Genomic DNA, 16209 nt, shown 5'->3' with positions numbered 1-16209 from the left:
CACTTTATGCTTCTCAGTGGAGATGGCCAGAGGTGCCCTGGGTGGGGAGGCTGGTATGGCCAACATGGGCGGTTGTCTGTCCTACAGAATTCGTCCCCGGGCACTGGCTTCCTGAGATCAGTTGTGGGGATGCTGGGGGGCTTGGCGGGGGTTAATGCTGAGCCTGTGGAAAGAGCGAAATGGTCTTCGGTGGGAGTTGGGAGAACCTCAGGTGGGACAGGATTTCTTAGCTCCATTGGCATCTGCCATCTTTGGAGGGTGACATTTTTAGATTCATAGTATCCCCTCGCACCAAGGTTCTGAATGAGAAACGACGTGTCCTGAACAGCTCTGTGAAAGCACACAGTGAGGTGGGTGAGAGCACATTGCTTGGGGGCCATCGGTTCTGGGCTCAGATCCCAGCTCTGCCATGGATCCACGGCTTGATCTTGGCAAGTGAGCTGCTCCGAGCCTTGGTTTGAGCGGACACATGATTGAGAATAACATATATATTTTGCAAAGGTCATGGTCCTCAGTTATAGAAGGACTTATAAGCTAAACTCCTTTTAGAATTTACTGTGGGGGAAGGACCAGCCTCTCGATTGGCATGTCCCAAAGCATGCTCTATGGAACACGGGCTGTGCGGAGATGTCATGCAGAGGGTCTGGTGCTGCAAACGAGTTGGGGCAAGGCTAGGTTAAGCACAGGTAAACAGCTGTGTTTGCTGCAGGGCTTATCCTAACCTTTACTAAGCCGAGATGGCTCAGGAAGCTCCACGAGTGAGTGATATGTGCCGCGTTTCCCCAGATTTGTTTGCCCGTGGAACTCTTTCCCACAAGGCATACCACAGGACACATTTGGGAAGAGCTGTCATCGCACGCCTCTTTCTCTCTGGGCTCCCAGGAAGATTCTGTCTCTATGTGAAGCTTACACAGAGTAACCACATCAGCGGGGTTCTGATATATTTATACCCCACATCCACTCTGCGGTGCTGGTTTTCTATTTTTGTTTTGCTGTACATATATTTTTTAGTGCAGGATGCCTCCAATGCTGTGTGAAAGTGAGGAGGGGGGGATGGCATCCTGCGGAGATAAAGAGCCCACGGTAGTTCTCCAGACAGTTCTGAGTCCTTAGGAGCTGGGGGCGGGGGGCTGCGGTGCATTTCATCACTGCCATCATTCTGATCACGATCCTCAGAAGACTGGGGTGAATGTAGCCCCTTGGGGATTCCTTCAAGTTCTGATCATTTTGCCCCCCGTGAGGAAGAAAGGAGGGCAGTTGTCAGCATATTTATGTCCTGCAAGAGCTGCTTAAGAAAGTAAAAGCAACCTTGTGCTGGTCCCGGCTGACCTCAGAAATGACATCATTTCTACTGTTGCATTTAGCTTTGTTAAGAAAGACAGAGACAGCTGGGTCACGGGCAGGAAGCCTGGCTTTGGATGAGGTGGTCTTAGGTGTGGGTGAGCCAACAGGAACTAACATCCAGTTCTGCCATAGCCACCCTCCGAGCCGTGGGCCAACGAGGAGCTCATCCCAGGAACCGCCTGCAGGTGCGAGGAGCGCTGTCCCATGAAGACTGGCTGCGTCCTGCCTCCTGGGAGAGGGCTGCAGGCGCCACCACCTCTTTCTTTGAACTCTGAACCCCCAATAAATAGGTCTCTCCCTGTATGTTTCAAGTGATCCAAGTGGGTAGACGGGGGGACTTGGAGAAGTTGCCCCTATCCAACCCTCCCCCTTTATTTCCCTGGAGCATTTCGACCTGTAGGGAGCAAACCATTAGTGGGCAGAGAAATCAGTTTAGTGGGTTGTGACCAGCATTTTATAACATGAACTAGAAAAGAAAGTATTAGAATGTGTTGGCTATAGTAGGGGTTAAGTATTATTTCATGAAAGATAGATAGGTGGGCAGAAAGGCAGGCAGATAGATAGAAATGGGGTTGCAGTGGACAAGGTGTTACTGTGCGCTGTCCTCAGTGACATCTGGAAGCCTCTGGCACCAGCTGGGAGGGTGCATCTGCTCCCCGGGTCTGTTCTGGGATCTGGGGTCCAGTCCCAACCGACTTATCCCTCCACACCCAGAGAGAAATATACCTGGAAGACAGGAGCTTGTGATGTGTCTTCCTTTGAAAAAGACATTTTTGTGTCCATCAGACCATTGAGCCCGGGGGGGACGGGTGGATCCCCACTCTGGCGGACAGGGAGGGGTCACTGTCAGCTGGGGTGCGTCCAGCCAGACTCTAGGCCACGTGAGGAGGGGGAACACTGGATTCGGAATTCTCAGTTCTGGTTCTAATCCTGGGTCTGCCATTCACTCCTGTGTGACTCACAGCAAGTGACTTGCCCTCTCTGGGCTTCAGTGTACTCATGTACAAGGGGAGGACTGGACCAGGTGATTTCTCTTCTAAGGTCTTATGTTGCTCTCATAGTCGTTCCAGGATGACACTGAGAAAATCTGGATCTTGGAGGCAATTACAAAAGGGATGCCAGTGTTGCCCCGGGGTTTCTTCCTAAGGCCCCTGAAGCAAAGGGTTTGGTCAGCCTGAGGCGCGTCAGCTCGGTGTGTCTGTGGACCTCGCTCCTTGGCAGCGCCAAGGGTATACGATACAGAGGCAGCTGAGCCTGAGCCTGGTCTCCATGGACAGCATTTATTAGACGCCATTCTCAGTGTGAAGACAGATAGGCAGGAGGGGCGGAAGGGAGGCCGTGGCAGCCGTAGCCTTTGGGGTCTAGGGGCTGCCCGGGGTGGGTGTGGGCGTGGGGGCATGTCACCCACATGTATTGCATATTCTGTGGCAGTGTGCCCAGGCATAAGGCATTGGGGAAGCAGAAAGGCTGCCTGCAGCGGGAGGGCAGGAGGAAACGCCGGCCTTCCAGTTCCCGGAAAGACCCAGCTGGAGACGGAGCCGTCTGCCATGCTCTGCTGAGGACCGTCTGGCCTCCTTCCTCACCATCTCCCTGCGACTTTGGTTGTGGCTCCCTCGGGACTGACAGGACAGGACCCCTCGAGGGCAGGGTCACACACAGGACAGAGGCAGCCAGCACCCCACACATAACACAGAGGGCGCCCCTGGGTCCCGGGCCCTCTTCTCCTCCACACTGAGACAGGACTCACACACCGGCCAGACTTCTTCTCTCTCAGCGGTTCCCAGAGGCTGGAGCACGTGGCTGGGGTGTGGCCGAGGCCGAGCCCCCTGGGGCTCCCCCACTCCAGCTTCCCCGAATACCAGGGCTGACCTTGCTCAGCAGTGGTAGAGAGCTGACAGGGGCACAAGGCGGGAGGGCAGTTTTGAGTGGGGAGGGGCCCCCCGCCCACCCCTCGAGGCTGCCCTGAGACACGGGACCAGCTCCAGCTGTGGGCCCAACCGTAGAGTCGAGGGCCTCACCTCCCTCTGCTGTTCCGCACCTGGGTTTCTGGTTGCAGGTGGGGTGGGCAGTGGGCCCACCGGGTCCAAACTCTCTGCCTGGGAGGGGCGTTCCTTGCTGCAGCGTTAATTTACCTCTAGCTACCTGGGACACAGGCACCAAGGCTGGCTGTGCAGCCAGGGATAATGTCCCAGGAGGACATGCCTGACACTTGTCTAGCTCATTCTGCCCCATTCCCCCACCCCTAGAGCCCCCGCTCCTGGCCTTTCTTCCATGAGCCTCAGCCCTGCTTCCCGGTCTGTAAGCAGGCAATCCAGGGACTGAGGGCTCCTACCCTGCCTCAGGGGCCCATGCAGAAGGCCTGCCTCCCGGCCAAGCGGCGTAGAGGCTGAGCCCCGACACGGCTCCGTCCTGGAGTCTGCTTCTGGTTTAAGCCCCGGGGGCTCACACAACGCCTGGGCGTGCAGGGCAGGAGCCTTGCTTTCAACAGTGGGCAGAGGAGTCCGAAGGAAAGGGCGCTGAGGCTCAGCACAAGCAGCCTGGGTTCTTGTCCCCCTGGGCCTTTTGCCATCTGTGTCACCCTGGGCAAGTCACGTCGCCGTTCCGGGTGTCCATGTCATCTGTAAAATGGGGATGAGAACTCCTGCCCTGGTGACCTAACTGGGGCGTTGTGAGAATCACATGAATGAGTAGGCAGGACAGGGTTTTGGGAGGCTGAAACTCATTCCACAGATTTAAGAGTTGGTCGTTGTCAGCAGCGGCTGGGGATGGCAAGTATGAAGTGTTCTGTTTGATTCTAAGGGCAGTGTCTGAGGCTGGACTTCTCTCGCCCGATGTGGCTGGAGACCAGTGAACTCCCATCGACCACCCTGCAGACTTGGGGTGGGGCGCTGTCTCCCCATCCCTTCCCTGTCCCTCCCGCAGCCTGCCTGTCCTTGCTTCAGTCTGCCTGCCTTCTGGGGACTAGCTCTGGGGACTGCTGGGTTTCCACTTTCTCCATAACTGCAAAGCCATGCAAAACAACACAAAAGGTAGTGGGAGGTTGGGAGACACAGCTGGGGATGAGGAAGGGGAGTGGGGCTGAGTGGGGGTGACCTGAACAAAGACACCCTGGCTTTTGGAGCCTCGGGAAGGTGGGAGACCTGGCAGGACAGAGGTATAAATAGAGATGCAAACTTACACGGAACACAAAGTTCCCTCCGGACGGAGGAGAGGGTGGAGGGGGGGTGGTCTGGGTACCAGCAGGGCCTCTGAGAACTGGGGAGCTCCTTAGATTTCCAGAGGGATGAGAGGCTCCCAGCTTCTGCCTTCCCTCCCCCACCCCCACCCCCCAAATTTCACATTTCTCGGAATTTGCAGGGCGCCGATGTCCTGAGACATCCTCAGAGCCCGGGCTCCTGCCGGCTGGTGCGCGAGCAGGCACAGTTGGAGATGGGGGGGCCGGGGGAGGGTGGTGAGGGATGTGGGGGGAGCCCCACGGGGCCTCCTCGCCGGCCCCTACTGCTCCCCCCACCCCGGCAGGAGCCCCCCCCACCCCCGGCGCCCCTGCACTCCCAGGCGCTCCAGGCCCCGGCGGGGGCGTTCACACGGAGCTCCTGCGCTTCATGAGGCCGCGGAAGGTGGACAGGCTGTGCAGGCCCGTGGACACCGAGCTGATGGCGGAGCGCTGCGCCCCGCTGCACAGGCAGCGGTGCGAGGGCGTGTCGCTGTAGCGGCCGCCCCCTCCCGGCGACGAGTGGCTCTGCTCGACGCACGTGTCGGACGTGGAGAGGTCCCGCGGGATGATCATGGGGATGGAGTACTGCAGCTTCTCGCGGCTCTTGTACCAGAGGCACGAGCACATGGACTGGAAGTGCAGCACCTCGGCGTAGACGTTGCGGAAGCCGCCGCCGCCGCCCGCCGCCGCCGTGGACGAGCCGGTGTCCGTGGTGTGCGCGCTGCCGCCCGCGCCGCCGCCCGCGCCGCCCCCGCCGCCCCCGCCCGCCTGCCCGTTGCGCGTGAGCAGCGCGCGGTGCTCGGCGTCGCGCTTCTCGTCCTCGGCGTTCATGGTCATGAAGCGCAGCACCACGAGGTTGAGGAAGGCGCCGATGACCGTGAGGCCCGTGAGGATGTACACGAAGCTGAAGGCCACGTACTGCGGCTGCGTCTGCAGCGCCTGGTCCTTCTGCAGCGCCACGTAGTCGCCGAAGCCGATGGTGGTGAGCGTGATGAAGCAGTAGTAGTAGGCCTGGAAGAAGGTCCAGTGCTCGTAGTAGGAGAAGGCGGCGGCGCCGATGCACAGCGTGCTGATGCACGAGAAGAAGCCGATGAGCACCATGTTGGCCATGGACACGTCGGCGCGCCGCATGCCCAAACCCCTCTTGGCGCGGTGCAGCAGGTACTTCACGAAGGTGTTGATGCGCTCGCCCAGGCTCTGGAACATGACGAGCGTGAGCGGGATGCCCAGCAGCGCGTAGAACATGCAGAACACCTTGCCGCCATCCGTGCTGGGTGCCGCGTGGCCGTAGCCTGGGGGAGAGCGGGGGAAGAGGAGAGAAAGCACTGCGCTGTGGGGCTGCTCTTCCAGGAACCCTGCCCCCTTCCCCGGGATCTCTGCCCTCCACCTCCCCGACTTTGCAGATTCGGGCTTCTCCTTCCAGCAGAAGAGAGGACAACACACACTTATGGGCGCGTCCTTGACCCCATACACTGTGCCAGTCCTTGTTGATGCTCTTGGTTGAGTCCGTAGGGTAGGTAGGAAGGAAGGAGGAAACAGGGAGGGTTAAGTGACTTTTCCAAGGTCACACCCTTTGGAAGTAGAGCAGCCTGCGTCTGAACTACACAGTCTGGTTTCAAAGACCTAACTTTTCTAAATCTAGAGTGGGAGCTGACACAGAGAATTGAGGGAGGCAGCAGGGATAGGGTGAAGGGTGCTGGCAGGTCATTTGGGAGACCTGGCTTCTAGTGCAGTGTCTGTGGGCTTTGGACCTGTTCCTCGTCCTCTCTGGGCCTCAGTTTCCTTGACTGTAATGGGTGGAGGTTGGACATCCCATGATTCAGTGTGGAGGGAGGGAAACTGAGGCATGGATGGCTCCTTGATGATTTCCCTGCTGCCAGCCAAAGCTTATGAGAGGTAGTTGGCAACCAGGGTCCACCAGTCTCCCTGAGGCAGCTGGCCGACCAGTGTCAGGGGAGAAAGGGGACATTGCCTCTCTGTTAGCTGGATGAATGATGCTCCAGGATCTTCATCAGCCACCAGTCTGGAGCCCTGGGGTCATCCTCTGTGCCTGGCCCTGAAGTAGGGTCTGTCGTCATGGAGAGGGGGCATTGCCCTTGTTAAAGCAGGGACCCTGCCTGTCCTTCCAGGTATTACTGTCACCAGCCAGACAAACCCAACCCCTGTCTCCTTCACACTGCCCCCAGCCCTCACTGAGCCAGGAGCCATGCAGAGGCAAAGCCTCCCTCTGAGCCAACCATCAAATGGCCTTAAGTCAGGAGTTGTGCCTGGACACCTGAAGGGGAAAAGACCCTGGATGGGAACTCAGAAGCCCTAAGCACAAGTTCTGGCCCTGTCACTAGTGGCTGTGTGACCTTGGGCAAATTACTCACCCTATCTGAGCATGTTTCCTCATTTGTAAAATGAGGTCTGCTGGTCCTGGACCTGCTTTTTTCACTGGGCTGTTACGATATTTATTACTTTTATTAATAGGATTATTATAACAAAATAATGCTGGTTGGCAGGATTTCCAATTTTTCCTCCTCTCTAAGCCTTATCAAAAATGTAACCAGATGCTGCTTCTTCCATGCAGTTGTCCAGGATTCCTCACTGGAAGTGATCTTCTCTGCTTTGAGTGGCACTGAGAATGTTTAGCTTTGAACTCCAGGGCCAATTTTACCACCATCCCTGCTCTGTCCCCTCGGTCCCCCAACTACATATGTACAGCTAAACACTGGCTGGGGGTAGCGGGGTGGGCACTGCTCTACCTTGTCATGCTCCTCGCAAGCTTCCCCTCCACATTGCCAGCCATGCCCGTGGAGTAGGCCCAAAACATGTGGACGGCAAGGTAGGGTACCATGTGCTTTGATGTCTGATCTGAATTCCCATCCTGACTCTGCCGTGGACAGTTTTTTGTTTTGTTTTGTTTTTAAAAGCTGTGAGCCTTAGTTTCCACATGTGTAAAATGGGGCTAATAAGTAGAACCTGTCTCCCAGGGCTTTTTGGGAGAAATGAATGAGATAATGTGTATGATGCACTTAGCCTAGAGTCTGGTACGTATCAAATGGTCAATACTGGCTCACGATGATTAGCAATGAATGAAGGGCCAGATTTCCCTCACATTTCCAGGCTGGGGGGCAGCTCAGTTCCAGTCAAGCTGGCATCTCTAGCAGCCCAAGGCCATTTGAATCTGAAACCTCAGGCAGACCTGGGGACAGCTGCCTGAACTGTGTGAGGCTGTGGACTCCCCTGCTCCCCACCAGGGCACCGAGCTGGTTGACTGTGTCACTCTGTGCCAGGGGCCTGGCTAGCTGAGCTGTTGAGCCGCCAGGCCTGGCCTGTCCGCATCCCAGCAGGGTGAGAACAGATCGTGCCCGCCAGCTCGGCCACGGCAGCCAGACCACAACTCACCTCGACAGCTGGGCAGGCCCTGAGCCAGAGCTGCTTCTCATCCTGTCCTCCTCTGTCCCCCGGGGCCGGGGCCGGCGCTGCACTGGTGGGGGAGGGCGCGGCACTGTGGATGGGGCCGGACAGGGATTGGGGAGCATGGGCCCAGCCCCGGCTTGACCACATGCTGCCTGTGTGACCTTGGGCAAATCCATTCCCCTCTCTGGACCTCTTTTGCCTTGTCCGCACTCTGGGGGTGGGTTGAGCTACAGCTGTTAATACCCCACCTGGTGGCCCGGCACCGCGCCGTCAGGGGGAAAGGAGAGACTGGAAGTGCAGGTACTTCAGAACCTGTGGGGTTTGTGATGAAGCAGTGGTGATGGAATCTCATAGGGGAAAGGCCGCCTGAGAGTGTGGTCTGGGGGTAGGGCAGCCTCTGTGGGGTCAGCGAGAAGGACCCCCTCTCGCTGCCACCACCACCTCGCCCCGTGCTCACTCAGAGGCTCCGACTTCTCTGGGACCCATGGGCCTTTAGGAAAACCCAGTGTCTGCGGGCCTGGCAGCACTGTGGCTGCCCACAAGGTCCCCCAGCTGCGGAGAGGCCCTCTCTGGTCTGAATACCGCCCATGTCCCCGCAGATATGAGGCCACCTTCTTCCCCTGGGCCTGTCGGCACACTGCGACCTCCCTGCCTCGTCCGCTTCGATCCTGAGTGCCCTTGTGTTTTCCCAGCTCCCAGCCAGAAGGGACAGCTCCTTCCCCTGCCTGCCCCCTGCTGAGGTGCAAAGCAGTGGCACGTCCGGGCTCACCCAAAGGCTCTTATCAAGCCAGAGCCTTGTGCCCCACTCTGTCCACCATCCTGTCCAGGGTGGCCCCAGGCTGGATGTGCCTCATCCTTGGGGTCAGATGCTCCCCCCACCCTAGGCCCACCCTCCCTCCCTCCCTCCCACAGGCTGAGGCTTAAGGTCTTATCCTTCAGATACATTTTAAACTTTAATCCTGAAAAACTTCCACAAGGCCATTATTATGACTATCTCTGTTTTATAGCTGAAAAAGGCTGGAGAGGCCTTGTGAGTTGGCCAAGGCCTCTAGGACTTTCTGACTCATCTCTCATTCCGATGCCTCAGAGCCAATTCATCACCCAGGAACAGTGACCAGGATGGGAAACTGAGGCCCCGAGAGGTGAGCCTTCCACTTGGAGCCTCTTCCTTGGGCACGGCCCTGAGCCGGATGTGGAACAAGTGGCGACAGGAGCACGATGCCCGGGGAACCAGATGCTTCTGCAAGTACCTGGCCCCGGCTCAGCATGCTCCTGTCCCTTCATCTGTTCTCTTGTCACTGGGTGAAAGGGCAAGGGAGCTATGAGGACCTGCTGACGTGGGCGCCCAGCTGGGAGGTGTGCCAGCGGGGGTGGAGCCAGTCCCGGGGGGCCCCGAAACTTCTGGGAAGTAACTGGGAATTTGGCAACGCCTGTCTGCCATCCAGCAGGCCCGCCGCCTGCCTGGGCCTTGCCCACACCGGGCGTGGGTTTACAAGAGAGGGGGCAAAAGGTAGTCCCCACCTTCTCCTTGCTGTCCAGCTCTGCGAGTCTTTGGGCGAGGGGCTCCATCTGTCCTTGTGTGTCACTGACACACACGGAAGCTGGCGCTCTGGTCCGAGGACCCTCCCTCCCAGGACCTGATGGACCGGCCAGCCAGAACTCATGGCCCGACCGTGAGACTCTAGCCACTGCCTCTCAGAGCCCTGGCTGGGGCTGTCACTGCCCCCTCATCTCCCAGCCTCCCTTCCTGAATCCACCAGACGTACGAGTTCTCGGAGTCAGGAAAGTGCTTCGTGATCCTATGACCCAGTCCTTCTGTTGTACGGATGAGGAGATAGAGGTCCAGAGAAGGAAAGTGAGCTGCTCGAGGTCACACAGCCAGTGAATGGCAGAGCCAGGACTATACTGCACACTCAATGCTCTGTCCTCTGCCCTGTGGCTCAGTGTGACCAAGGTTGACTTGTTCATTCAACAAGGGCCCAGCAGCACCTGCTTGCGAGCAGCTCAGCTAAGAGATGGCCCTGGAACCTGGCCAGAGGCATGGAATTCACCTGAGGAAGCCAGGTGGCTGGACATATCAATTAATTATGTGGTCAGACATAAATATTAATTATGGATATTTGGGGCAACAGGAAAAATGAGAGGTGGGAGGAAGCCCTGGGCCTCAGTTTCTCTGTTTTCCTCCTGATATCACCAAGGAGCTCAGAAACTGGCCAAAGCTGTCTTCCAGGCAGATGCAGAGGGTTAGGGCATCGAGTGGCTCCCCCCCAACCCCTGCTCCTTACTGGATTTTCTCTCTCGGTGGCCTGTTTCCTTCTAGTCAAAGCACAAATAGCCAACCTGAACCCTTGGTGATGGCCTTGGCTGGACTGGGCTCAGCTGCCTGTTCCCCACTGCCTTCATGTGCTCCCCCAGTCTGAGTGCCTGACCTCCTACCCCTGGCTTGGCTGGCTACAAAGCCAGAACTCTGGCCACAGCCTTGGGTGGAGAAAAAAGCATGGGGCTATGGAGGCAGGAGATCTGGCAGTCTGGCTTGGCCCTGGCCATAACCACTTTTGTGTCTTGAGCAAGTCCTTTTCCCTCCCTGGGCCTCGATCTTCCTCCTCTGTGACTTGTGGGATAGGGCAAGATAAAAGGTTTCCATTATCTTCCCTGCTATGGATACCTCTTAATGATTTTTTTTCTATTAACCCACCCATTAGTAGAGTCTAAATTTTGAAAGACGTTATTTATGAAGTACAAGGTGTTGATCAGTGCGGGGAGCTGCTGCATAGAACAGAACAGGCACTGGATAGATCATTGTGAAAGCAAGAATTCATTCTTTCCCCCCATCAGAATGAATTAAGAGCAGCCCTGCCAATCCGAACTTCTGATTAGTATGGGCTAACTGATTCTAGAGACTGAATTAAGTTACTGTGATGCTTTTGAAATACTGAAAATAGGTTATTTCTATTTTCTACAGGGGATCTTGGCAGGTTGGTGGTGCCCATGACTGCCCACAGCCTGCGAGGAACTCATCTTCGGGGACCTCGGTTTCCTCATCTGTAAGATGGGACCCATGATCCACAGACCTCATAGAGTTGCTGCGGGCATTTTGAGGCTTTGGCAGACTTAGGATGCTTAGGGCATTGGCATCAATGAATATTAATTATGAGTATGAATATTTTGGGGGAACATCAAGATTAGATTGTCTTTAAAGTTCCTTTTGGCACCAGCAGTTTGATTCGTGTTTCCCCAAGTTAATTTCCTGGAACACCAGTTCCAGGGACTGCTCATAACTGTTGGATGCAAAGAGCGTTGCTTGGTTCGATTAAATGAGATGAATGCTGAATTTAACAGGACTTGTCATCACTGGATTTCAGTGTAGATTTTATCAGCGCCACACACGGGCTAAGGTGTGAGGCGGGTCAAGTTGGGGGAGTGTGCTAAGTGTTCCCGCTTATTTGACCTTTGAGCGCTTTCCTTACGGTGCGTGTTGTCGGACCGGTGTTCCTGGAGCAGTTTGGGAAATGCTCGTCTCTAGCATTAAGAACTCTGAGGTCTTCTCTCTAGGTCTCTGACTTTGAGAGTCTCAGATGGCCCGTCTCTGGTTGGCCCGGCCCTTCTGCAGATTAGAAACACGCAGCCCTTGGTAGTGCCTGGCTGCATCCTGTTTCCTGGTTCCCTGTAGACCTAGTTATCTAATGTAAATATGGCACCAGCCAGGCTAATGTTTGCCCTGAGGGAAGATGGATCAGACCTGTGGCCTGAGGCACCCAAAGGCTGTGAACTCCGGGCCAAGCCGGGCTGGTGCAGAGGTGGACAGGGGAGGGGACCTGCCCTTGGAGCTGCCCCAGGCTTGGTGGGGCAGCCGGAGAGAAGTGGGGGCTTGAGGGAGACACAGGCAGCTCCAGGGGACCAGCTGTAAGACACAGGTGCCCCAGAGGGTAGCCGGGCCCTCCTTCGGGGCCTGCAGAGGGTAGTCAGGCCTGAGCCCTTCGGTGCCCTCAGAAAGGCCCACTGAGCACGCTGCCTCCTCAGGGGCCTGAGGCGCCGACAGGGAGCCGCCCCCTGGGTCTGGAGATGGCAGCCCTGTGGAGCCAGGAAGTGGGACAGGAGGCTCCACGGGAGTCTAATTGGTGTGTTAAAGGAGATGAGGCGGAAGGAAGCTGGCAGGAGTGCCCAGGCCCTTGGAAGGAGGGAGGAGGCTGCCGGGCTGGGCGGAGACAGGGAGGAGAATGCAGGCCTTCTCCTCCAGCCGCACCGTCCGGCTCTGACAACGCCTTTCCCAGAACCCTCTGGGATCTTCCCTAGTACTCGAGGCTCTGCTCCCCCTGCCTGGCTACAGTGCCCGCCTTTCTGCTCTCAGGTCTAAAGAGGAGTTCTTCAGGGCTCTGGGCTCCCAGGGGGCCAGCAAGTCCCCTCAGTGTCCAGCGCAAGGCCTGGTGGGAACCGCTGCTCGGAAAATGCCGTTCAACCCAGAGAGCTTCGAAGTCTGGGGTGCAGAGTTGGGGAGAGGAACCTCCCCTCAGACACCCAGCAGGGGGAGGGGAGGTGGCCTTGGCAGGAAGGCCTTTAGTGACTCATACCTCCTGTCCTTCTTGTGGCCCCAGGCCCTTGCAAAATGAGGTCAGCTTCAGGGCTCCAGAAGGAATACCCCTGCCCTAGGCCTGGCGAAGGCCTGAGCGAGGCCTGGGAAACCACCAGGGCCTCATGGACCTGGGCTGTGGGGGAGGGACCAGTGTGCAGAACTCCGTCTGGAGTTCATCCCCTCCAGGCTAGAGCTCCCAGGAAGGACAGCGCTGCCGCACAGCACCCTCCCTCCCTCCCTCCTGCCCCTTTCCAAGGCCTCTTTCCCATCTTCCCAGCTCCTCTTTCAGCTCTTCTCCCCATTCCCCACTGGCAGGTGCTCTCCCTACCCCTGCTTTCCCACCACACTTGGCACATGGAGGCCCACTGCTCTCTCCTCTCTCCCTTTTCGCTCTACCCCATCCACAGGAGCCCCACTGCTATGATTCAGGGTCCTCTGGACTAGTACAGCCCCTACCACTCCCATCCCCCCCCTCCCCAGGCCCACGTGAGATTAGGGGGAGCTAAGGGGGAGGGTGCTGGTGTCATGGAAAATCCCTGCGGCAGCCAAGGTCAGTGTTTGCAGACACAGCCTGGCCTGGAGCCAGGCCTGCCTCCCTGGCCAGCTCCCTCCGGCCTATCCCAGAGGCTGGCTTTGCAAGGGGCTCTCAGAGGCACCCCAGGGCTGCTCTGGGTGCTTGGGGCCGCAGGGCCAATCAGTCCCAGAGGGTGAGAGACTCTGTAGTTCAACCCACTCATTTTATAGATGAGTAGACTGAGGCCCAGAGAGGGACAGGGACCGGGACATCGAGTCACTAACAGAGCCAGGACTGGCGTCCAGGGCCTCTGTCCCAGTCAGTCCTCACTGCAGAGAACATCCTAAAATCTGTTCCAGTGGACCAAGGAATAACGAAGGCTGTTGTCAAACTCCATTAAATCAGGGGCTGGCTTGAGGTTGGGCTAGATCTGAGATTGGCAATGGGGCCCAATGGGGCCCAATGGGGCCAGGGTAAGTAGACCCAGATGATCAAACCATGGTCCTTGACCTCAAAACGCTTTGTATCTGAAGTGAATCAGATGAAACATCTCAGTGGAATACTTTGGAAACTTCAATGTCTTGTACAGAGAAGAGGATGATAATGTGTATTGTTATATACATTGTTCAAATGCATGGCCTCAGAGGGAATTATCTTAGGGAGAATTTAAGACAGGGGCTGAAGGAGGGCTAGAGGTGGAGAACTTGGGTTGGGCTATCAGGAGGGGCTTCCTGGAAGAGGCGGCCTTTGCCCTGAGTTCTGAAGGTTGGATGGGAAATGCAGGGTTCTGACAGAGGGGAGCTGCTGAAGCAAAGACACAATGCAGGAAGACACGTGGTACAGTAGGGGCAGAGAAAATGTATCTGTCTGAGGCTAGTGGGCATTCTCACAAAGTGGGGGAAGGGGGACCGACAAACTCTCAGGAAGGCAGCTTCATGATACGCATCAAGAACCTTAGAAATGTGTCTGCCCAGTGACCCTGCAATGCCACTTCTAGGAATCTCTGCTGGGAAAATAACCAGAGATTGGAACAAAGATTTATGAACAAGGATGTTTATAGCAGCATTTTCATTGTGAAAAATTGTAAACAGTCCAAATGTTCACCAATAGGGTTTGGTTAAACATATTAAGGTATATTTATGTGGTGGAATATTGTGCAGCCACTCAATATACTCTTCAGGAGTCTCTTAATTACATAGAAAACCACCATAGAATGTTAAATAAAAATGGCAGGATACAACACTATGTGTAACGGGATGCCATACTAAATATATAAATATAACAAATGTATTTACACACACATAGAAAGAAAAGCTGGAAAGAAATATACTAAAAAGCTCATAGAGTTTATCTTTGAATCATGGGCTCATAATTAATATTAATTTGCTCTTATATATTGTGTATTTTCTACAAAAATCTATTACTTTTATAAGTAGATACCAACGAATATTATAAATCTAACACCAACAAAAACTCTGGAGTTCTCGGAGCAGAAAAGTTCACTTGAGCAGCGTAGGTTGGTAAGAAGAGCAAGGGCTAAAATGTGAAGTGCTTTGAAGGGTAGGTGCAGGCGTTCAAATCTTAACTTGAAGGCAGTGAGGAGCCATTGAGGGCTCCTGAGTAAGGGAGGGACATGTCAAAGAAGGGTCGAGATGGATTTTCCTTGCATCCCGGTTCAGGGGGTGGCAGTGGGAAATGGGGGGCAGGAGGTTTCATTAGGAGGCCTGTGCATGCATGGTCCTATTGTCAAGTGCTCAGGCCTAAACTGAGTTCAGGAGGGGAGAGAAGAGGGGAGGGATGGAAGAGGGGAGGGAGGAGAGAGTAGATACACAGTGTATGGGATGCTCTTGCATTTGTGGGCTTCAACTGTAAGCTCGGTGAGGGCAGGGATTTTGGTCTCTTTTGTTACTACTATTTTCCCTGCACCCAGAAAAGTGCTTGGCACGTAGCTGGCATTTAATTACTCTCTGTTGAATGACGCTGTTAGGGAAGGGAGGCATCACCAATGAGCCTGAGAGGTGAAGGGGGCGGAGACAGGGAGGATGAAGAGAGCCTGAGGCCTGCAGCGGGCGGGGCCACACAACAGGGCAGCAACCCCGCTTGTCCTCGGAAGTGCGCTGACCCGGGGCTTCTGGGCTCTATTATAGGCCAGTCACTGTACCAGGCGGCCGTGGCCCAGGCCTCTGGCCTGTCTGCATCCTTATGACCAATTGGCCAGGACATGTGTGAACTCAGAACTTCTAACAGATTGGATCTGCTGGGGTTTTAATTAAACAAATCCACCAGGGACAGTCTGGCACGGAGAAAGTAATTCTACAGCGCAATAAAGTGGACTTGGCCATCTCAGCAGATGGCTGGAGATGCCAGTCCTCCTCTGTGTGCTTCTTGAAAGGCTGTGTCCATAACTCTGGCATCTGGCTGGCCTGAGTCCTACACTTAACACTCTCTGGCTCTTTCTGTTTTGCCCGTGGAGGAGAAGCAGGCGCATGTTGGCATCTCCTTGTCAGACTCCCCCAAAAGGGGCTGAACTGCTTCCAACAAGAAACCCTGTTGTGTCATGGGAGTAACTGTGGCCAGCCCAGATGTTCCCTGTTGGCTGCACCATGTGTCCTGGAGTTGAGCTTGTCCAGAGCCTGGCCGCCTGAATTCTCACCCTGCAGGCAGTGTGACGGGGGGGAAGCAGGGGCGCCGAGGGGCGAGGTGCACGGAATTAAAGAGCACCCAACCAGGAGTCAGAGGCCTGGCTCCCATCCCAACTCTTGCCACCACCTTACTGTAGGATGGGAGTTGGCAAACTTTCTTCTATAAAGGGCCAGATAGTAAATATTTTAGATTTCCTAGTCCATGTGGCCTCTTGCAACTACTCAGCTCTGCCATATCAAGGCAGCAGCCAAAGACAATATGTAAATGAATGGCTGTGCCTGTGTTCCAATAAAACTTTATTTATAAAAACAGGCGGTGGGCCAAATTTGGTTTATAGGCCCTAGTTTGCTGAGTCTGCTGTAGGGCCTTTGTGAAGGCATGCCAGCGTCCTGAGCCTCAGTTTTCTTACCTATCAAATGGAATGTTAGATTAGGAGGGTATTTCTTCTCTGACCAAGTTGTATTTAAGGATTTCATAAATTGCTAGCTCCCCCTGTCCCATGCACCGTGCGGAGGCCTG

The 16209-nt window shown here is 55.6% G+C and overlaps 1 protein-coding gene across 1 annotated transcript in view; it reads right to left on the bottom strand.

The window, feature by feature from the left end:
* Positions 1–749: 749 nt before the first annotated feature.
* The window catches only part of KCNK3 (potassium two pore domain channel subfamily K member 3), a 39883-nt gene continuing 24423 nt past the window's right edge, over positions 750–16209 (bottom strand). Inside the window, exon 2 of the mRNA XM_036090189.2 lies at positions 750–5850. Coding sequence (XP_035946082.1) covers positions 4925–5850 — 926 coding nt within the window. The 3' untranslated portion in view covers positions 750–4924. The remainder of the gene's footprint in view (positions 5851–16209) is intronic.

This window comes from Halichoerus grypus, chromosome 10 (assembly GCF_964656455.1).
Source record: "Halichoerus grypus chromosome 10, mHalGry1.hap1.1, whole genome shotgun sequence".
Taxonomy (NCBI): Eukaryota; Metazoa; Chordata; class Mammalia; order Carnivora; family Phocidae; genus Halichoerus; species Halichoerus grypus.
This window is presented reverse-complemented; position numbering and strand designations above follow the sequence as displayed.